This window comes from Takifugu rubripes, chromosome 22 (genome assembly GCF_901000725.2).
Source record: "Takifugu rubripes chromosome 22, fTakRub1.2, whole genome shotgun sequence".
NCBI lineage: Eukaryota > Metazoa > Chordata > Actinopteri > Tetraodontiformes > Tetraodontidae > Takifugu > Takifugu rubripes.
The window spans coordinates 5,750,506-5,773,612 of record NC_042306.1 but is presented as its reverse complement, the minus strand read 5'-3'; the positions used below and the strand labels follow the sequence as shown (position 1 = coordinate 5,773,612).

At 41.0% G+C, this 23,107-nt stretch overlaps 2 protein-coding genes and 2 long non-coding RNA genes across 7 annotated transcripts in view; 2 read left to right on the top strand and 2 right to left on the bottom strand.

The window, feature by feature from the left end:
• Positions 1-641: 641 nt before the first annotated feature.
• On the top strand, positions 642-18,128 carry usp33 (ubiquitin specific peptidase 33). 2 transcript variants are annotated; one of them, XM_029831647.1, is made up of 24 exons: positions 642-800; positions 2,026-2,125; positions 2,350-2,403; positions 2,498-2,560; positions 5,134-5,283; positions 6,098-6,206; positions 6,444-6,513; positions 7,711-7,824; positions 8,034-8,112; positions 8,754-9,195; positions 10,512-10,640; positions 10,720-10,832; positions 12,001-12,173; positions 12,263-12,333; positions 12,409-12,442; positions 12,533-12,578; positions 12,675-12,855; positions 12,986-13,112; positions 13,291-13,460; positions 14,579-14,660; positions 14,761-14,869; positions 15,976-16,078; positions 16,617-16,685; positions 16,814-18,128. In XM_029831647.1, the coding sequence occupies exons 2-24, from the start codon at positions 2,042-2,044 to the stop codon at positions 16,969-16,971; spliced, it is 2,730 nt and encodes a 909-aa protein (XP_029687507.1). In that variant the 5' UTR covers positions 642-800; positions 2,026-2,041; the 3' UTR covers positions 16,972-18,128. The 2 variants fall into 2 exon arrangements, with proteins under 2 accessions (XP_029687507.1, XP_011614571.1); XM_011616269.2 differs by having other exon boundaries at positions 643-800; positions 10,717-10,832.
• On the bottom strand, positions 2,760-4,007 carry LOC105418104 (uncharacterized). Its single transcript, XR_965482.2, has 3 exons — positions 3,900-4,007; positions 3,330-3,376; positions 2,760-2,890 (listed from the first exon to the last, which is right to left on the bottom strand). It is a non-coding gene; the product is annotated as an uncharacterized lncRNA (long non-coding RNA).
• Positions 16,839-19,238, bottom strand: LOC115248053 (uncharacterized). The gene is made up of 3 exons (XR_003887092.1): positions 19,129-19,238; positions 17,283-17,365; positions 16,839-16,978 (listed from the first exon to the last, which is right to left on the bottom strand). It is a non-coding gene; the product is annotated as an uncharacterized lncRNA (long non-coding RNA).
• Positions 18,156-23,107, top strand: part of zzz3 (zinc finger, ZZ-type containing 3) — a 17,156-nt gene continuing 12,204 nt past the window's right edge. Inside the window, exons 1-2 of one of the 3 annotated variants that reach the window (XM_029831645.1) lie at positions 18,156-18,279; positions 21,076-22,750. In XM_029831645.1, the coding sequence (XP_029687505.1) occupies positions 21,141-22,750 (1,610 nt within the window). In that variant the 5' untranslated portion in view covers positions 18,156-18,279; positions 21,076-21,140. The other 2 variants (XM_003975459.3, XM_029831646.1) reach the window with 2 other exon arrangements.

The following is a 23,107-nucleotide window of genomic DNA, read 5'->3' as shown; positions in this document are numbered from 1 at the left end:
GTCGCAGTTACACGCAGATACTTTTAAATCAATAACTAGTAAAAACTACACGTGAGGTTTTCAGCACTCTAGTTGAATTAAGTAGCTACCTGCTGCGCACGCTCAGTATGACTGTCAAAATAAGAGCACGCTTCCGGTTCTCGGTGGAGCGTTTGCGCCCCCAGCCGGGTATCTGCATTATAGAGCCCTTTCTGGAAGATATTTAGATGTTTTACATAAACGATAACGTGTGTCTGTGTGTGTGTACGAATTATCTCGAAAAGTTCCAATTTTCAAGGAAAATGATTCAGTTTTGTTGAGCTACCAGATACCAGAGGGATTCTAACTTTTGATCCTCAAAACGCAACGATCAGGCCAATGCTATAAGGTCTATTCAATAGACTATTTGTTTTGCTTCAATATATTGATTATATTGATTGCTGCAATAGACTCTATTGCACAAAATACTTCACTGGTGGTATTGTATTGTCTATGTATGGTTAAGTATGATGTTATAGGTTGCATTTTTAGTTGTTTCTTTTTGCGGATATACACACCACAAATCTTGTATTTCATGAACTTAAATGGCAATGCAAAATTAAAAACTAATGTTTGCAGTGTTACTAACTGGGAAGGCTAATTTAAAGTTCTTGAACCGGAAAAGTAAAGAGGCGGAGCCGCCGGTAACGTTAGCAACCACACCGAGGTCCAGGGACTGTCATCAGAATGGTCTTAAATATGTCTACATCATCATACTAATGCTATTTTTTGTGGCTACGACTGAAACTACTTGAAGGGAGTTGTTTGTTGTCCTTGTACCGGTAGGAAACGACACATGTTTTTCAAAGCTATTTCGCTGCTGGTCATTTAGATGAAGTCATTTTGGCAACCGTGATAATCATGTAATACGGGAACGTCAGCTGGCTAACGCAGCTAGCTTATATGCTACTAGCGACATGACTATATAATACCAAAATTCATCCACTGAAGATCTACGATGTGGTTACATAAACGCAATTGGGCTACAAGGAAAACGATTCCAATATCTTCCAAATAGACAAACGTTATCTGCGAACGGTTGCTAATCACTACGTGACGCTGTCATTCCTTCGCCACGGTTTTGACAGATCAATTTAAACAGTCGACTAGGCCAAGGCCTTAACTATCTGTAACTATTATAGATTGCTACCACAACATAATCGGTTGCCTCTCTTTTTCCAGTAGCACCGCTAGATAATTTGCAGGACAGTTTTACGTTTTAGGGAATATTCTGCACGGCTACATTTGCCTAGCATTTCATTAGCTGCCATGCACTATTAGCTGCATTTGCTTGACAATTGTGATTTTCTGCTATTAATGGGCCACTTATTAAAATGCTATTATTGTAATAACCAATATAACAATGTATTACCCTTTAAATACAATATATTTTCATGTCTAATTAAAGCAACGTGCTAGTTTGGCGTGTCTCCCGGAGCATCGGTTCTTGTCCATCGCCCGGTTTGTGGCAACGCCCCAATTGTAGCACCTCTATGTGGATCACCCAGTTCATTTATTACATTACCTTTGCCCAATAGCTGTGGGTGGGCTTAATCTACCAGTTCAATGAATTATTACAATGTCTGTTATAAGCAGTTGTAATAGTGTCTTAATATTGGAGACTCAAAGAATTGATTGATTTAACTTTAAAGTTTTGCACCAGTGTAACCTACAGTTGTACATAATAGCTGTCTTAATCTTCTTTTTACTTGGTTACACTTTTCAGTAATCAGTACAAAAGGATAACATTAGGATTACACACACACACACACACACACACACACACACACACACACACACACGTGTGTGTTTATATATATGTTGCTGATTTCCCAGGAGTTGAGGACAGCTGTGGCGTAATGACAAAAGGCCTGTTTCTCTCTTCTCTCAGACAAGTTGTGTGGTGCTTATTCAGGTTGCATTAGGAAGGGTCTGTTGCAGTCATATTACTGTTGAATGTTGAAGGATATCTGAATTTAATGTTCTCATTGAAACCTCTTTTTTCAGATTTGTAAACTTAGCTATGGCACCAGTGTCCAGCTGTGATTGTCCCCATTTGGATTGTGTAGGAGAGGTCACTAAGGAGGAACTTATTCAGAAATCCCACGTATGTAACCCTTAAATCACCCTCCTCCCCTTTAACACTGTCCTTAGTTTTTTCAGCATTTGATCTGACAGTGTTAGTAAAGCATTGACATTTCCTCCAAGATCCTTACATTTATTAAAAGTGTGACTCATTTTAAATTCCTTTGTTTGCATTTAAAGGCAATTGAACCTCTATTATTTTTAGTTTGCAAATGGGGTCAAAATTGTGGATTTTTGTGTTTCCAGGGACAGTGCCAAGATTGTAAAGTTGGAGGACCAAATTTGTGGGCATGCTTGGAGGTAAGAAAAATGCTTGCTCAAAGTGAGAAAATACATTGAAGATCCTTTAAACTCTTTATAATAGCAGAAATATACTCATTTGGTTTTTCCCTAGAATGGCTGCATGTATGTTGGCTGCGGAGAATCTCATGCTGACCACAGCACCGTGCATTCCCAGGTGAGAGAGCTTCTGCAAGCTTTAACTTTAGATGCTAAAATGGCTTGGGTACAGCAACTGTAGTGTCCTGGGTGATCTGACTCAACAACACATTAGCTGAAGCGCTAGCAGAATCCCCAGCTAACTTACACTCCGCATTAATGCGGTATTTTAAGTTGGAAGTGCCTCAGTGAAAAGAAAACTCCTTCCTGTTGAGTGTGCATTATATTTTGTCAGTTGAATGTGCAATCTTGGGGTTTTTGTACCTCGAAAGGGCCGACGTGCTGTTTAGCATCTTCCCTCTTTATCGGTTGCTTCTGCTGCCTGTCACTACCAGGTCAAACAAACAGCCTGAAATGCATTACCAAAGATATTCATAGTCATTTTCGACTGAAAATGGTTTAAACGCATTAAAATTTTAATCAGATCAAGCATGAGTACTCATCAATACACTGAAACAAAGTAGAAAACAGTGCAAAACAGGCGATTCTGATCAATTTTATCCTTTTTATTGCCACATCCATGTTTGTTGCACTGTCAACAGTGACAGCCGCGATTTTATTAACTATGTCATATTCTTGTAGTGTCACTAATCAGCCACCACTTGTCCTGCTTGTTGACTGCTTTTGTATGGGGACCCTTCTGTCTCAGCCCTCCCTCTAAGATATAATGTACCTGTACTGTAAGATAGTGGTTTTGTGTAATGCTTGTCCAACCATCACTTGTTGTGGCTACTTTGCACTGTCATTTCCACCTTGTACCATGCAAGAATCCAATTACTGTAAAGTACCTCTGGGGGGAGGTGTGTAGTTTGGATTCGTAGTCCAGGCCATCTCCCTGCAGACAAAGATTCAAAATGATAGTAACTTACTGTACAAGTTTACAAGCATTAAACCTTTTACTCTATTATACAACCTTACACTTAATCTATTTCCAACCTAAATCTTAAAATATTTAAGTTTATTATAAAATATCTATTATCTGCACTGCAGCATGTACATTCTGTTTAACAGATTTGTTTTGATTTAATTCTGGACAGGTTTATTCATTACATTATTAAAACTACCTGAATGACAAAGACTGGACCACTGAGAAAGGATGAAGTCCTCTCACAACAAACTGTCACAGCCTGGTGACGCTCCATATGTTGTCTTTGGTCATTTGGCTCATTGGCCTCTTTCAAGACAGGACTCTGTAGGGTCAGCTGTCTGACATTGCAGGACATCAAACACCGCACATTCCTTAAGTTCACTGCTGCGCAGTCTTTACTGTTGTTAGGTTGGAAGTGTAACCTCTTTGGTAACATTCATTTCTCAAAGTCACTGGAATCACCACTCTCTCGATTGAAATGAAGCCAAACCTTTGACCGCTTTCCTTGGTCCATTTCCTGTTGCTGGTACCTGCTTCTAGCTCCCACTAGCTCCACTGTCTGCTGCAGGTCTACCGTGTTGACAACATGCAGCGTCATGTGACGTAGACGTATAACAGACAAGTCCTAGCAGATATCCAAAATCCATAAGCAGCAGTTGGGCAAAATGACTGCATTTAGGAACCGAAAAACAGAACTAAAATATTTTTTTATGGGTACACCCTACTTAATAGATTTATTTCAGTTCCTGCTTATAACCAAATGTCAGTACCCATCCCTACCCAGAATATAAGGAGTTTACTCGTGACACTGTCAAGAGACAATGCCACAGATGCTGACTAAGTCGGAGAAACTGTCCAGAGACCACCCACCTGTGGTCAAAATGACATTTACTTTTGCTGAGTACCGGTATATTGCCCTGGATGTCCAGCCGCTATCTGTGGTTGAAGGTTCGGGATTCCAGCTTTTCTGCATACTGGAGCCATACTGGAAGTGCAAGCCATACCCATATCACAGGCATGGTGTTACCGAAGTGAGAGCTTCGCCACATAGATTTGGAGTCAGCTCAATGTCTCTCATCAGCATGACTACACATGGGATTGATGATGTTTTTAAGCTACAGAGCCACCCTGCGTGCACAATTCAGAGGTTAGCAAAACGGCCAGGCCATTGCAGATAAGCTTGTTATGCTTCAGACTTGGAGCATTCGTAACAGTGCAGTCCATGTTGTGCTGTGAGATAACACAAAGAACAAGGTGTAAAGCATGAGTGATGTGGAGCTTCCAAGCCTCCCATGTGTTGGACACACCCTTTAGCTGGCTGGAAACAAGGGCCTGCTGGCCCAGAGAAGTGTAGCTGATGCAGTGTCAGTGGGAGATTTTTAACACTCTGCCTTTTTATTTTGCTTCATGGATGAATATTTTGTTTTAAAGTTAAATATGTGGCAAAGCTGTTAAAAACACATACCCGGAAAGTAGCAGTTTTTACAGGTTTGTTGTTGATTAATGTGTCAAATACTGAGATTTGGGGAGAAAAGTAACTGTGTTCTGCAAATGTCCTGTCTCTTGGTGCCAGTGTCCCCACCACTCTGCCAACTGCTCTGTACTTGCTTGTGCTTGTTGCCCTGCTCCACAGCCTACAACATACTTTGTGTGTTTAGTTTAAAAACAGCTTTACATGTACTTCCTAACTCACCCACACTGACAGCCCCTTTCTGTTTCTGTAGGAGACGAGGCACAACCTTACAGTGAACCTTACAACACTTCGTGTGTGGTGTTACGCTTGCAGCAAGGAGGTTTTCTTGGAGCGTAAACTTGGACCCCATTCTCTTCATGTCAGTGGTGAAGTGCTCCCATCTCCAAAGGATCCTGGTCAGGTAGGAGCCAGCTAGATCAAATTTGGTCTTTAGTACACACTGTTCTGGTATGAATTTGGTAGCTGTGCCTTCAGTGGGGACTTGACCCAACTTAATCTTTTATCACTGCTAACACATCATAATTATAGAAATCATCAATACTATATAAACATGCAATGTAAAAAGATGTGTCATTACTGAAAGAGGCCTTTCGTGTATTGAAAGTGGATCACATTTTTACTATAGCAGGAACTACAGTTAAGAAAAACTCAAACCTCTACAATACAGACACAACAAATAGGGTTCTGTGGCTCTGCGTCAACCTGGAGAAGGTTGTAGCTGGGAATTTTATCCGATATGTCGGAAACACGCTAATGGACAGGAACATTATATACCCTCAAACACAACCCAAAAAGCACTTGGGCTTATTAGGTTGACTTAGCAACACATACAGGCTGAAATCTGATGGGACAAAAAAATCTAACTTCCACATAAGCATACTGGAAGCAGAGCAGCCAATAGAAAAGCTAAGAAATGAAGAGAATAGACTGTTGGGAATAAAATAAATACAATTTAATTCCAAAAAATAAATACAATTTCATAATTGTAGGTCAGTCCTGACAGTGTTTAGGCCCAGAAAAAAAAGGCTTTCTCACCACCAACCACTCTCATCGATATTCTTTTATTTTGATTAACAGCATGTGATGACCTTCAACCTCAAATTGATGAATATATCTAATGACAAATTTATTTGGTGTCTGGATTCATGGTTATACTAAACTTGAACAATATTGGACACAATCTGTGTATTTTTTTTTAACTGGGACTGCTCCAGGATGATAACAGGATGGCTAGGAGCCCAACCTCTCTAAAGGTTTCTACCAGTGGAGCATGTGAAGACGTGGACATGGAGACAGAGGAAGAGGATGACCTGCGTGCCAAAGGTCTGAATGATACAAAAAGACAGGATGACATTTCTATTGTTAGCGAAGATAATTGTTCTCTGTCTTTTCCTGTAATTTAGTGGACTATACCTGCTACACTTTGTGCTAGTCGCTTAATTAATCATTTTCTTTTAATTATTAGGTTTAAAGCAGAATGTTTTAAATGTGTAGACTTTCTATTTTCCAATCATTAGAGTGGTGTGTCTTAATTTCCCTGGCATTTACCACCTCCCTCAGGTCTGACAGGGCTGAAAAACATTGGCAACACATGCTACATGAATGCTGCCCTCCAGGCCCTGTCCAACTGGTAAGACCTCTGTTGAACTGACTTCTCATTCTTTGACCTTTGCACTTTTCTTTTGATACGCAGAGCTACTTTACTACATTACAGTGACCACGCATCTGCTTTAATAAAATATCAACAAATTCTGGAAGTAAATATAACATGTCTGTAAAAAAAAGCTGCCGTAATTTAGGAATAGCTAATACAAATGGATTTTGATCCAAAACACATCTCTACGTCCACTTAAAATCCCATTCATTTTCTGACTGAAACGTCAATTGCAGTCCAGGAGTCATTTGTGGAAAAAATGCATGAAAATCCTTCAAACAAAGGAGATCCGATTGCTTAAGTGTTGTCATTGACAGTGTCGCCAAACTTGTGTTGCCAAACTTTTGCATCCATCTGTATGAACAATCAAAGATACAGTGAGTGCTTTTATCAATACAGCCAGAAAAAATCCAGTCCCAGCTGATTTTTAACCTTAAAAATATTGAGACTGGAATTTGCATTCATTTTTATCACAATATAATTATTCATAATTTCTGTGAATAATAAAATCCTCACACAGCTCAAGGTTTCATGGCATTTTTCGTTTAAATAAATAGAAAATAAAGAAAAGTGTAGGTAACTTATTCAGTTGACACCCAACATCCTCTAACTTTATAAAACTGAGGGAAACTACGCAGAAATTTATTTCTTCCCTTGATAGCAGAAAACTCTGAGCTGAATAATGACCTGACGGATACTCAAATGATCAACACTCACAAAAACAGACATCAAAGCACTAAAGTTCCCTTATTCTGGCAGTATGTGAAACTTCCTTCTATTTTTGGGACATGATTTAGATTGCAAATTCTGACCCACATATTTTCCCATTTTGATAAATTGTTTATTCAGACTTCTATATCACAACAGAATATTTGTTGTGGAGTCTAAAGCTGAGGGAAGTTGGGACAGAAATTAAAGAGTGTCTGCAGTGGAACCTAATGAAAAAGAAAACCCTCGAAGAAAATTCAAGAAACAATTGGCAATTAATACACAACACAGCAAGTTTTTACTTAACCATCAATTTAATAGGAATTTCAGGAGTACCCAAATTGTGCATGCCACAATGTAACTTTTAATATTCAATATTCAGCCTGTGAATAAATGTGTTTCATTGGTTATGTCCTGAATATGGCCCCTTTTTGTCACATGCTATTTCTCCCTCTGCAACTGTAGCCCACCCTTGACACAGTTCTTTCTTGAATGTGGTGGAATGGTGAGAACAGACAAGAAGCCTGCACTGTGCAAAAGCTACCAGAAACTCGTGTCAGACCTGTGGCACAAGAACAGGTGGGCCGTTGTTGTTTTCTTGGATCTTTTTGATTTTGTGGCTAATTGGGTTTGAAAAGACTTGTAGTGCACACTTGGATTATTTGCTTTTGTTTTGTGTTTCACCGCAAGTTTATTTTAAATCCTCACCAGAGACACATTTCTGTTGTAGCCAGGCTTGATTTCAACATTAGACGTCACACATTTTGTGTCCTTTTTTCACACTGCAGATCGTCCTATGTGGTCCCAACCAACTTATTCCAGGGGATCAAGGCAATAAACCCAATGTTTCGTGGCTACTCTCAACAAGTAAGCCATTGCAGATACTAATGTTTACTGCCATATAACACATTTAATATAAAATAGGTTACACATAGTCACATGTGCTTTCAAAGGCATGGTTGAGGCTTTTAATTCTAGGTTAAATTAATCTGATTTTTTCCTCTGGCAAATCATTAAATTAATATTATTATTATTTTTTACAGTTGCTAAAACAGTAACATTGATATTTTAAAATGAAAAATCTGTATAATGCAGAAAATGAATTTAGAGATTTGGGTACTTGAGAAGAGGTTTTGCTTTCTGTGTGTCGCTTTAAGTAATTGTGCTATGCCTGTCATTTTAGTGTGTTGCAATTGGAAAAAACTGTAATACTCTGCTGATATACTGTGAAATATTTGTCAATTCTAATAATAAATTTAACCAGCAGGGGGACATGCAGCAAAATAGAACATGATTTGTGTATGATTTGTAAGTGAGGAAGACAAAGCTGGACCGCAGCTGATTAAAAGTTGAGCACACCCTCATTGTTCAAGAAAACATGTTTCATTCTTGTGAATGAAATGAGACATCTTTTTAATTGTGGGAAATATGTTTCATACATTCTCATAAACTGAATAAACTTGCTGCTTTTACTAATTTATATATCAAAATTATCCTTCTGCTGCAAGGACTCACAGGAGTTTCTGCGTTGTTTGATGGATCAACTTCATGAGGAGCTGAAAGAACCAATGACAGAGCCTTATGGGCATTCCAATACAGCCATGATAGACGGCAACCCAGAGGAAGACAATCACAGTCAGTCAGATGATTTCCAGTCATGCGAGTCCTGTGACAGTAGCGAGCGGGCTGATAGTGAGGTCCGTGTTGGAAACATGCTGAGAGACGACACTAATGAGGCAGAGATGCTTATTCCTGAGCAAGATGAGATCCATGCCACCCAGGAATGGCAAAAGGAGAAAAACATGATCAATGATTTATACCGCTCCAGTATCCAAAGTGTTATGGGTGGAGGCACTGGAGTGGACATGGACAAAGATGTTGATACCACAACTGAGACCACACCCATCATCAGCTGCCAGGGAGCCATGAAGTTCCAGGGCAGAGCATCAGGTAATTATGGAGAGGTCAGCCCTTTCACACTGCATGAAGGGTGTTTTTGGCACTGTGAAAGGATAGTCACAGCATTTAGGTTCAGAAATGAGAGGCTCATCTCACTTCGCTGGCAATATGAAAGCTGTCCCACGTGGTCCTGCTAAATGACCCAATGTCATTGGCCTACCAACCTGACATGTTCTGATTTTGTCACTGGACATTCTATCAAAAGAGACTGATCTGTGAAGGGCAGAGAATTTTTTCACTCTTTTTCAACCATTCAGCCATCTAAATCAAATGTGTAACTTCATGATATTTAAAGTACATAATGCTCAGAAAAACCCACCATTTTGGGAAAATCTTTATACCTAGAGCTTGTGTGGTGATACATGTTTTTAACTGACCACTACAGCGGCGTGACTAGATCATGAGCTCTGTAAGCTGCTCAGCTTCCCTGGAGAAAATGCAATTCAGTAGCAAATTACGGGCAGTGTTATTTATCGTTATACTGGCATCCGCAGTGAGTGGCCTTTTTATGAACTTTGCAAATTAATATACGGCCACTCCGCATTTGGAAGCCCCCTGGGTGTCTCCAGCTTGCTAGCTTCTGCGTCGTCCACTGATATCAAGCCCCACTGACAATGCCACTGTACATTTTTGCCTATTTGTTGCCTAATAATGATGATATAGTCTCAGTTATTTATACTTTCAGAGACTTAGAGCTGTTAGGATGAACATGAAGCTGAAGTCCTGGGAGGAATTTAAGAGACACAGACATATTAATTGAAAATAAAATGTATTTTTAAAAAAGGTATTTACAAAAATTCTTTATCACATAGTAGACTAATCACTGGAGCAATACCCTTGTCAACATAGTAAAAGGTTGGCCCTTACATTATTTCTAGATTAGCCACAAATTCCATCTGGGACAAAATTGCAAAGTGCAAAACAATGCTGTTGCCACGGTGTCCATTGTTTACCTCACAGGGTTCTAACACACAAAATGCTGCAATGATGAAAGTGTTGACGCGATGAGGAGAGGGAGGAAAAAAATGTCACGCCCCTCTCAGCAAGCCATCACACCCGTAAATGCTGTCAATGTGACAATGTTTAAATGCCAATCAAAGGTGGTTGAGATGCATTACAAAATCCCACATTAATGTGCTAATTTCAGTGTGAAAGCGGTAGTTGGGTTTCTTCAATTACAGAAAAATTAAGTTTAAATGTGTGTTTCTGCAATGGCTTCTTTTTTGAGTTTTACATTGACAAAAAGTTCACATTTAAATGGGATTAAACTTTTCCTGTTTGGATCAATCTACATGATCCCTTCCCAGACATCCAGATGTCCAACATCACAAAACCACAGAGTCCAGTCCTGATGGAGGGACACATTCCTAAACTGTCAAGCAGCCCACCAAAAACTGCCTCAGGATGGCATAGCCTAAACCCTGCACACAAGAAAGGTATTTTTGTTTAATCAGAGGCTGTAACATCTGAGTTGTCCTGCACAGTTTTGCTATATTTCTTTCTTATTCACAGCAGTGACCACATTTTCCCAACCAAAGAACAAGCATCAGAAGAAATATCGCAGCGTTGTCTCTGATGTGTTTGATGGAACAATTGTCAGCTCTGTTCAGTGCCTCACCTGTGATCGGGTTAGTGTGTACACGTCACTGAATGGATGACATTAACAGGAATAGGGAGCACTGATGGCTTCATGTCAAAAATAATCTAAAAGTCCCAAAAATCAAAAACAATATGAATATCCACCATGTTGATTAGCTGACTGCTCCAACTCATTCAGTGCATTTACATGCATGCAAGAAAACCGTATTCCTGTGTTAGTTTGATTGCATAATATGCACGTGGGTGCCTTAATGTCTCATTATCCTTATGCATCTGCATTGCATCATCTATGACTGCCGCAGGGATGCAACATGCATCTACCCAAAGTTCTGACTTTGCAGAGGGACCGCAGGCCAGCGGAGCCCTAATTGGTTCACCAAACTACGTCATTTCTGGGTGTCGCTTTTCTGATTTTACTTTGTATTGTTTCTGAACTTTTCACATTTTGGCCAGGGTGATCTAAATTCATTCACTTTTAATTTAGTGTAAACACAGAAGCTGGTCCATAGCCTTTGTAGACCCATTTTAGCTAAACATCAAATGGAATATCAACTCGCTCGTACTGTGTTTTCGGTTTGTTATTGGATCAAGCGATGTCTTGTTTTACGTCTTTTTGCATCACTTTCTAATTGAATTGAAAGTGATTGACTGTAAATAGAAGTAAAGAATGTTGCCCTGCTTCGTCGTTTTGATTTAAACTCAGAAAGTTGCACAGAGAAGCACATGAGAGGCTGCTAAAATTGCCACGCGCCACCATTGCAATTGCCCACCATTTAAGCAGAAAGTTGCATAGAGAACCTGTGGTATAAACAGGACAACAGTCCGCAAAAACATGAACAATGAAACCCATCTATGTAGGAAACCTGAACCTGATGCTGCTGACAGGGTAAGCAGAAGCATAATGAGGCATTTAGCTCAATTAAAATTGGTCCAGAGAACTGAATGCCAGACTAACACTCCCAGATAGCTTGCTTAGTGCTGTAAACTGCTTTGTAGACAGAGTCCAATTGCATAATTTATTCATGCCAATTGAATGAGAAGTGGAGTCCAATTTAGATGTGCATGCAAACACATTTATTGTTAACAGACTAAAACAATAAGATCTAATGAAGAGGAGCTCTTATTATAGAGGCATGTAAAGTTGCACTGCCTTTTGACCAAAGATGAAGCTTGACAGCCTGTATTTCTTGCCGCCAGGTGTCTGTGACCTTGGAGAACTTCCAGGATATCTCATTGCCCATCCCAGGGAAGGAAGACTTGGCCAAGCTTCATTCATCCACACACCAGACTTCTCTGGTTAAAGCTGGCTCATGTGGGGAGGCTTATGCCCCACAGGGCTGGATTGCATTTGTTATGGAATACATAAAGAGGTATTTTTATAATATGGATTTATTGCTTGCATTACCACGAGAAGCTTTACGTTTTTTACTTAATTTCAGAACTCTTTTTCTATTCTCAGCTGGTTCTGGGGGCCTGTAGTTACACTACAGGACTGTCTTGCAGCTTTCTTTGCCAGAGATGAACTCAAAGGTAAACCAGGGGCTGTAAATCTGCTCTACCAGCACAAACAATAAACGTGAGGTCTAAATAACTTCTTTGTTTTAGGAGACAATATGTACAGCTGTGAAAAATGCAAGAAGTGAGTAAAACTTAATGAATCCTAAGTAGTAATTTCACATGGATACAAGGAAAACTGGAGTCATTTTATCCTCATCTCTTTCACTCTTAGATTACGAAATGGGGTCAAATTTTGTAAGATGCAGAACTTGCCAGAGGTACAAATATGAGCGCTTCATGTCATTAAAAAATATTTTTATCATTATCCAGTGGTTTTCAAAATTGGAATGTGTATGTGTGTTTCTGTGCTGCAGATCCTCTGTATCCACTTGAAGCGATTCAGACATGAATTAATGTTCTCCACTAAGATAAGCACCCATGTCTCCTTCCCGCTCGAGGGACTGGACTTGCAGCCATTTCTGGCTAAAGACAGCTTTTCCCAGACCACCAACTATGACCTTCTCTCAGTCATCTGTCACCATGGCACTGCCAGCAGTGAGTCGGCAGATCTCTCTTCTGTTGGCACCCACCAGTGTCCCTCATTCATTATTCACTGGATATATTTGCTATCTAGAGTACTTATTAGGTTTATGCTCTTCTGAATCATTTTTCTCTTTAATCCCAGGTGGCCACTACATAGCCTACTGCAGGAATGATGAGAACAACCTGTGGTACGAGTTTGATGACCATAGAGTGACTGAGGTCTCTGAGTCCTGTGTCCAGAATGCCGAGGCATATGTGCTCTTCTATAAGTATGCTAATTTGTTGTATTTATGCTAAAAATGTAATGAAATGTGTGAATCATCAGAAAATGGGCATGTGACAACATGTACAATTCTTTCAGATATTCAGATGAACCACCATGTTTCCATATTCACAACACACAAGCTACTATTAATTTCTGTTTAATCAGAAGTTTACTTGTTGCAGAAAGAGTAACGAAGAGGCACTGAAAGAACGCAGGAGGGTATCAGTTTTATACAACATGATGGAGCCCAGCCTCTTGCAGTTCTACATTTCCCGCCAGTGGCTGAACAAATTCAAGACCTTTGCAGAGCCAGGGCCTATTTCAAATACGGACTTCCTGTGTTCACATGGAGGTATGTGTCTGTGCAATTATCATAATCAAATGGCTCAGAGGTCCATGAACAGCAACCCTTTTAGGATCTACTGTCTCTTGCCACTGATTTTTGCTTTTAAGAAGGAGTATGCTGGAGTAAAAACTTTATATAATACATTTGCTGCAGATAATACTTCTCATTCTCCCTGGGTGGACCCCCCCCCCATCCCCGCAAAATAGAGAATAAAGATATGGTCACTTTTTGTATCTATATATGCAATATTGCAACCACTGCATGTAGCATTCTATGTGCAGTAGTTGGCATGGAAGCCGATCCCTTATGTGTTTTTTATCAGAGATCCGAGCTGTTTATTCAGACTTGGCTTACTTGGAGCCTCTGCCAGCCTGGCCCAGCACTGCTCGCTCCATTTTAGCCACAGCTGGATCTGGCTGCTGTCTCTACGTGATTTGAGATTTTATTCACCAGATTCTTGTGGGTTGTCCCTCTAACCCCAATCATTGACAGCGCTTTCCAGGAAATCCCCTGCAACAGACCTCCACAGGAAATTTCCCGGCTTACATTGCCGCTCACGGATGGGGGATTTTTAGGGTCCCTCTGATGGCCACCTGCTTTGATGGCTGGGACTAGAATGTGATATTGGATCAGAAGGTGGTTATGGCAATCTCCATAACCATGCCTTACAGGGTCAACTCTCATCTCCAAGTCCTTATCTGTACCAAGGATCCCTAAACAACGAGAATGCTGATGAAGCTGGGGCATTTGTCTTGGGCCTTCGAGCCCCTTTGCTTCCTCCCCTCCAGCCCATTAGCCAGTTGTGTCCCTTCATATTGAGGGATCTTCCCTGGACAATGTCCTACCAGGTTTGGCTACCCTGCTGTTTTATGGCTACTGCCCTGGCTTGGCTTTCCTCCTCCCGCCACTGCCCTTATCTCTTTCTGCACCATTCTCCTCCGGACCTTTGCATTTGCCTCCTTCGAGCTTGCTCTGGTTTTTTGACAAAGGAGCAAAGTGTTATTACAATGTGTAGTAGTCAGTAAAAGATATTTCAATAGCCAGAGTGTTTCCTATTGTAAACCTATGTGGCATCTACACATTTTTTCAAATGTCTAAGTTAGATGTTTTGCTTTTTCCATCAGGTGTACCACCAAACAAAGCATCATTCATTGATGACTTAATAGTAATGCTGCCACAAAATGTGTGGGATCATCTTTACAGCAAGTAAGTACAATAACAATGCCAACAAAGACTGTTGTCTCAGTTTGCAGTACAACTTCTGTTGTTAGGTTGATGTTTGTGACATATGGACCACTCCCTGCAGGTACGGAGGCGGGCCAGCTGTCAACCACCTGTATGTTTGCCACACATGTCAGATGGAGATAGAAAAATTTGAGAAACGGCGTAAATCAGAGCTTGACATGTTTGTCAGGGTAAGCCTTCTAATCATATGCTCACTAACAGCAAGGAATATGGATCTTTAGCAAGAGTATTATAAATCTTAGCTATAAATATTACTTTTGTAGTGTTATATACCAATAGAGGCTTTTGGATATAAGTGTCTATTGGTGTATAGGCATTGTATTTCATTTGCTTATAGGCTTCAAGACAGTAGTTGTTGAGAGGTGTGACCCCGTTGAAAGTCTTATTAGTAAAGCATTGCAACAAACACTACTGTAGTTTGTATAGTTGCTCAGCTGTTAAGAAGAGGTGTGTATGCACGTGTTTATTCATACACATGTAACAGTGGGGATGCGTTTTCCTATGTCATCTGGATTTGTCGAGCCTGTTGCATCACTGCAGTATGAAACTTGCTGATGTCATCAAGACAGAGATGAAAAAAACAGCACGTTTGGAAAAAGGCACATTTGCCTATTAGCATGCTGCAGCATGGACAAGAAACCGCGAGTAGAAAGTGGAAAGTTAGCTTTTGTTCATCCGCTGTCTCGCTGCACATGCTTCCATGTTGATATACCACGTCACTACTGCATGTACCGAAACCGACATTGTTACCATGACAACCAATCCAGATTGGACACTGAAGTGCAGATGCAACACAAACTGGTTCTATCACTGCGGACACTCACGCATCAAGATCAGATTTAAGCAACTAATCGGGTTTGCCTGTACTGTGAACGGGGCCTATTATCAGTGAGAGCCCTCAAAAAGAGTGTGTGTGTGTGTGTGTGTGTGTGTGCGTGTGTGTGTGTGTGTGTGTGTGTGTGTGTGTGAAGATAAAAGTGGACCAAGGAGCTCCAAGAATTTTTAAATCTTTATCTCAAAAATAACTGCCTGGGACCTGAGACCTGCCGTCCACAGCAACAGCGATCCAGAAGTGAAATAAAAATAAATACAATAAATAGTACCAGGGAGAATTATGAAATCCATTCAGTGTTGTGTTAAGACTGTCCCTATTAAATCAAAATGCTAACTTTTTCTTTCCTGTCAATTCTTTCACCCTCTCTTCACCTTTCCCTCTTCTTTCTACGGGTTACTCCTCCCCCATTTCCTCTCCCTCTGGCCTCTCATTTCTGTGTAGCTGAACAAGGCCTTCCAGGAGGACGAGTCTCCAGCAGTCATATACTGCATCAGCATGCAGTGGTTTCGTGAGTGGGAGGGATTTGTCAAAGGGAAAGACAATGGTAATTGGATATGCTCGTTTTCCACCTCAAGAAATCATTGAAACATTTCTTCTGTCACCTGATCCTAACATTCACATCAGAGAACACAGCAAAGCAATGCTTGAATTAACTCCTACCAAAAGGGGTTTGCATGTATTGAAATGTATTGCTCCTTTTTTGATCTTTTAATTTATCTTCCGATAATTTGGTCTGGTCCCTGGATTGGGGGTTTCCACCTGCTCCAGAAAAAAGTGTCAAAACATATTTGAGCTTCTTGCACTCCTTCCTTTTCCCTTCCTTGCTGACTATTGTCATATCTATTTATAGCAGCTTGCATTTGGCGCTGCTGCAGTTGTTTTTTCTCTGACTTTTGCTCCTTTTGATTTTTGCTTTTGGTCCGCAACAATCACTGTATATTATTTTTTTGAAAAGTGAGACCAAAACATTTGGCATTTTAATATTCTTTAATTGCACTTTGAAACATTTATCAGTGGTAATTTGAATAATGGCGCCTATTAGCACTGTAATTACTCCACAATTTGTCTTTTTATTTTGAAAGAGCCCCCAGGACCTGTAGACAACACCAAGATTTCTGTAAACAAGAATGGCCATTTAACTCTAAAACAAGGTATTATTTTCCACCTTGATCAAATGTTGTTATTCCCATGTTCAAAGATAATATAAGTAAATCTGAATGGATTAAATGAGGAGAGAAATTTCAGCTGTGACCATGCATGTGCTTTCGTCTCTGTCCAGGGGCAGACTCAGGACAGATATCTGAAGAGACATGGAACTTTCTCCACTCCATTTATGGTGGCGGTCCACTTGTGACAGTTCACCCAAACATCAGTCATCAAGAAGCAGAGTCGTCGCTGTCCGAGGAGAAGATCGAGGTGGAGACACGCTCCATTTAATTAGGCACTGCAACAGAAAGCAAAGAGTTGCCTTTTATTTTGCACTTCATTTTATTTTCCTAAAGTCTCTGAAGCAAAGGACTCCATGCGCACCAATGAGTCAGCCTTTAGACTGCTGACAAACGGAATTAACATGTCAGAAAACAAGTTTGTCCCAATGAAACAAATCTGTCCTATACTCTTAAATGATGGTTATCACTGTTGTATTGTCCTATGATTTCTCAAGTGAGCATTGAATTTATGTGCAGCTACAATTCCACTGTATGCCATACATATTTTATTTTCCCCTCTTGACCAAAATGACCACATACTGTATGTCCATGACACCTGTTGCCGGAATTGATGAATCACAATGAAGCTTGTTATAGAGTGGCTTTCCAGTTGTTCAGTGAATCTAGGAGAGTAAAAGGTGACAGTTAAGGTCAGGAAATCTTAAGGTTTTAAAGGGACTAATGACATTGTCTCAGGAATTAACTTTGTTTTTTTTTTTTCTTGTGCACTGTTCTGTAGAAGTACACATTTACATGCTTATGCAAATATCTGGTTTGTATTTGAATGTACCAGTACTGATCATATATTGGTCAAGTTTCAGCACTTATACAAGGGAAGTTTTTCTTTTCTACGATGTTGATTATTCAAAAATGTTGCGAGCACGGTCAGTTAGGAGTGCATGCTTAATCAGTCGGATTCATTTGTCGTCTCGCATCGATGCATGTCAAAGCGAAGCTGGTCGTCATGTGTGCAGCCAAGCCCCAATCTTTCCGGACCTATCGTTAAATTGGATAGCTCCCAAACACATATTGCATTATGTAACCAGCATTTCCATCATCGATCCATTTAATTAAAGGCATTATTTCTGTGTGCGGGCATGGTATTGCTAGATCTGTCGGTAATTAGCCGGTAAACTGAATGCTCCACTGCAATTTCGTCTTTTAGCAGGTGAATGTCAGCCGAGTAGGATCTGTTTTGACTTTTTGCGGGTTGACACTATTAAAACAAAATAAAATACTTAAATCTCCGTCACCTAGATTTTTTTTTCTTTTCTCAAACCATTTTCGTTATTTTGGACTGACGCCTATATGAAGACAATGGAATTGGAAAAGTCGAGTAACATGTAATGTACAACGTAAAAAGTGAATAAAAAGCTACAAATGTAAGGAAATGTGTTCCAGTTTCACTCTTGACGATGTTCAAATGGGAACAGTATAATATTGGTCAGCGCCGTTGAATCAGCTCACACACCCCGACTAGTTGACTGGGCTGAAAACATGGCTGCGGCCGAACGTGCAGCAAATTTACGGAAGTGAGGTATGTGTAATTCTTTAGCTACAAACGCTGTTTAGAAGGACCGCTCAATTTCGGTGGTTGTTGGAAAACATATGGCAAACTTGTATTAGTTCTCCAAAAATCAATACGGGAAATATTCTTAAGCACTCAAATACACTGGAAAAGTTATGGTGAGAATAATCAGCTAGCTGGTTCGGCTTGCTAAGCTAATATTGAGCTGTTGCGGCTAATCTAGCAGCAAAGAGTACACTAATGTAACACTGGTTAACCAAAGTGCTCCTGTCTGGAGCGGATCGAACATGAACCTCAGCGCAGTCACCACTCTATCCATAACGTATTATCAGTAGACATAAAGCGTGTAACTGTTTACTAGCCATCACACATTCGTTATGTCAATAAGCTAACGTTACTAGTGGCGCTACGGCAGAATTCGCCACGATTCTGTTCCGCACCATGCAGATAGCTTTAACAGGGAAACTAGCCGACAAGAACCGTCGAAGGTAACATTAGCCGAATTGGCTAACTAATTCTTTCAGACAAATTGCTTGTTTCTTTAATGGTTTTTCCCCGGGAATGGTTAATTTGTATAGGCACTTCCCTCAGTAATTTGTTGTCTCGGGCATTAATTCATTATATCGGGCATTGACAGCAGACACTTGGTTATGGCTATCCCGCTAGGACACGTATCGTCTGGCTGGAAGTTGGTCACGCTAGCCATTAGCTAGCTCGCCAGCCAAATGAAACACCTCGGTTGTGTGTGGTTTGATCATTAATCTCAATTTCAGAATATTGCGGGTGCTTATTCGTATTAACTTCACCCGTGGCGTGTGGAGCAGTAACCTAGTTTAGCCACTTAGCTTCAGCCTCTACCTGCCAACAACTTTTGTCCGTACTGTTAGCTATTCCCCTTGGTAGGTCTACCAGCAGGAACCCGTGGTCTCTTTTTGTTGTTGGCACTAGGCCTCATGTAAATCATTAACTACAGGTCAGCAGCAGGGCTCAACACTCCAATATGTGGGGAGGGGAAGCAGCACGTCGGGTGTTTTATGGCTCTTTGGTCACAAACGTTAGCTTTTCCCAGTTGTAGCTTCGGACTTAACTTGGGAGTTGGGTCTTCACGTACGCACAGTCGCCTTTATTGATCATTGTGGAGGAATAATTTGTAAATCTTGATCTGTCATGTTCGTGTAATCATGTGGTGATGGAGCTCCAAACGTGCTGAAGTTGCAGAACAGGAAGTGGCTTTGACTGTCACACGCTTCCACCATGGTGATGCTTCATGTTAAGCCCGGTGACCATGCTCAGCACCTCTCATTAAACCCCACATCAGTCCCAAATGTGTGCCAAGATCATTCTCAAAGAAGCTGTTAGCTATAAATTCCCTGTTTCTCCAAAAAATTTGCAAGTATGCTGCATCTGTCTCTTTCTGTTCTCAGTAGAAGGTGCACAAACATCAGGTTTTGGGTAATTGATCATATAAAAAAATAAATTGATGCATTCTTGGGCTGGCATAAAGTGAGAGCAGAATCTGTAAATGTCAAGGTGCCATTTATGATGTCCTGGGCATGTTGCTATCATCTACCAGGAACAGTAAGAGCCTGGAGAAATGAGGTACAGCTCCCAACATTTGAAACCTGGAGGTGATGCTGTTGTTTTCTTTCTAAAATCCCTTTTTGGACTTTTTAGAACATTGGGAAGAGTTTAGAGATTCTTGTTCCGTTCAGCCTGTTACAACGATGCACTAGTTGCATTTTTTGGAAGGGTTCCTGCACGTTACAGCAGAGGAGGGCCTTTTCTTCAAGGTTGCTAATGTAATTTAAAGAAGGATCATTTAATCAGAAATCTGAATCAACAGTGGGTTAAGTCTGATATTAGTATTACTTTTAATGCTATTACAGTATTTATTACCTGCTCTTCTATTGCACTGCTTTATGGCTTTGTCTGTATATATATAGTTATAGCTTTCATTAACAAACCAAACTGCCACTGTGTTATTGCACATTAAAATCAGCTTATACACATTATATATTGTGTAATTTTCTGTTTTATTCTAAATACTTGTTTTGTAAGATAGTTTAGAGATATCAACTGTAACTGCTGTAATATCAACATTCAAGCAGGATGACGTTGACAGTGACACCGGTCACACCTCGATTCTAATAATTTAAATTCTTTTCACTCTATAATAGTTGGACTAATTTTGTGTCAGGAAAGGAATTGCCCCGTATTAAACCGTTCTAAATGTCCACACTCCTGAAACCTTTGTGTGCATTTTTCTCCGGATGCACGGCTTAAAGCGTCTGCAGCCTGTTGGTTCCCTCATCCTGTGGGAATAGTTTACCTTGCTCTGCACAGCTATCTATGCTCAGTTGAATAGAAGTATCAGAGTATATCGTTTGTCCAACTCAAGCAACCTTGGAACTATTTAATCCTGCAGGAAGTCAAAAGATGCTTCTTCTTGTCAGCTTTATTGCCAAAAGGTTGCTGAAGTTTTCATTAAACGGTGGGACAATAGAAATCTGTACAGAGCTGGGTTGAGACGGGTCGTTTTGCCTGTGTTTAGCAGGCGTTGCCTGGAAACGATAACAGGCTGAATCAATACCTCTGTGGAGTAAGCTGAGAAATGACCTGATTACTATTTAACAAGTGCCATTTGATGAATGCTTTTATATGATAATGCCCCAGGTACCATTTATAGATTAATATTTAACTTGGCTGACCCGGCAGACCTTGAACAAATAGTGTTTTGTGACTGCTGGACTGCAAAGCTTGGCTAGATATTTTTACTTAAGTGCATGTGTTCTGTGTGTTTTGTAGTTGCCCACTTTCTGCTGCAGAGGAGAGCGCACCAGGATGAGGAGACTGTAGGGACCTGCCGTAGTATGGCCGCATCCCGTTCCTCGCGCGTCACAAGGTCGTCAGTGGGGCTCAATGGATTGGATGAGAACTTTTGCGGTCGAACCCTCAGGAATCGTAGTATTGCCCAACCAGAGGAAACGTCAGTGTGTCCGCTACCGAGGGCTCGCTCTCCCAAGAAGAAACCAGAGTGGAGACAGGAGTCAAAGCCAGATGCTAAGCAGGATATTAAACAGGACACGAAACAGGATGCCAAACACGAGACAAAGCAGGATGCCAAGGATTACACTAGACATGAAGGCCAGCATCAGCCATCATTGCAGGGCAAGGTAACTGATTTGAATGCTTCTCTGTCAGAGGCAGTGCAATGGATGGGCTCCAGGAAACGGGGCATGTCCTGTTTAGAAAATGACACAAGTCCTGAGAAGGCTGAGAACTGTGATAGAGGGACGGGATCATCTGATACCATTCCTCAGATCAAAAAAACCAAACGGTGCTCCCACTCTGGTGATTTTCAGGGACAGGAGAAGGACACTGACCTCCTGAGACCTGAAAGTCCAGCTTCTGTGCCAGAGCCAAACAAGGACAGTCATTGTGAAGGAGTTCACAGCCAAAACGCTGCTAAGGCAGATGTGTCGGCAGACTCTGGAAACGTGGAACGCGAGCCGATCACTGGGACAGCGGATGATGGTCATGTTCAGCTTGTTCGATCAGAGCAGGCCTCAGACACTCACAAGACCTCTAATGGACTTGGAGAGAACAAAGCTGAGGAACTCAGTGGAGCAAATAACGAGCCTGCCTCCGTCAACGACTACCCGTCACTGCCTAACGGCAGCCAAATAGGTGACCCTTCATCCCCCGACCTCTCTGTGCCTTCTAAAAACTCTGCCCCTCTACAGTTGGAGGTGTCTGGTTCAGGGGAATTGCTAGCATCTTCTATGTCAACTTTTGAGGCAATTGAAGAAGACTCTGTTCCTGAGCTGACAGTTGCCACAGAGCAGGAAGTGGAGGAGGTTGAAGTGGATGTGGTAGGTGAATCATTATGTCTAGCACATGAGGAGCTGGTGATGGAGACTGAGAACGACAGTAACGGCCAGGAAGCTGCTGCTCCATCATCCTCCACCCGCACCATAATCAACAGTAGTCCAATCAGCAACAACTCAGGAGAAACTACACCCCCATTCACAACAGGTCCCTCCCCCACAGAGCCAGGGTGCAACCCTCCATTATCCAGCACCCCCCCCTCTTTCACAGAGCTCTATGAACACAGATATACCTTGCGGACTTCGCCCAGGAGGGTTGCCAATAGTGGTAAAGTCACGTCCACCAAAGTTGGTTCTCCACCCAGGGACAATGGTACACTGACAGAAGAGGGAGAGATGGTGGTTGGACCAGGGGCGGAATGCCTCGTGGTTGAGGAGTCTGATCTTTTGGGCTCTGCTGGTCCCTCCATAGAGGAGCCAGTATCCTCTGTGGAGAACCCCTGTGATGGGGCAGATGATTTAGAAGGAGTGCCTATGGAAGAGACTGAAAGAGGCCAAGAGATGACACAGAGCCAGGCTGCAAAAGAGGAAGAGGAGGAACCAGACGTGTATTTTTTTGAGTCGGATCACCTGGCTCTTAAACATAACAAAGAGTATGTGAGATCTTCATGTTGGTTTGTGACCTTCACAAATGTTCAACTCTGGATTCTAATGAACTATCATTTGCTGGCAGGTTTTACAGTGGATACAGGATGTATCCACAGCCTATTAAAGTTTTCACTGCTGTCAAAATTACATTTTTTTTAAAACAAAACATTTTATTGAGGGTAGGCCAAAATCAGAATTTAAGAATCTTTTGAAAATTAATTTAAAAAAGGAGAAATTGAAATATCACAGGGAGAAAATTATTCACAATGGGTTTTTTTTGTCACCCTTCCATTTCTGTTGTTCAGGTTTGAGTAGGTTCTACATTAGAGTCTTTATGTGTTGAATTACCAGTAACTACGTTC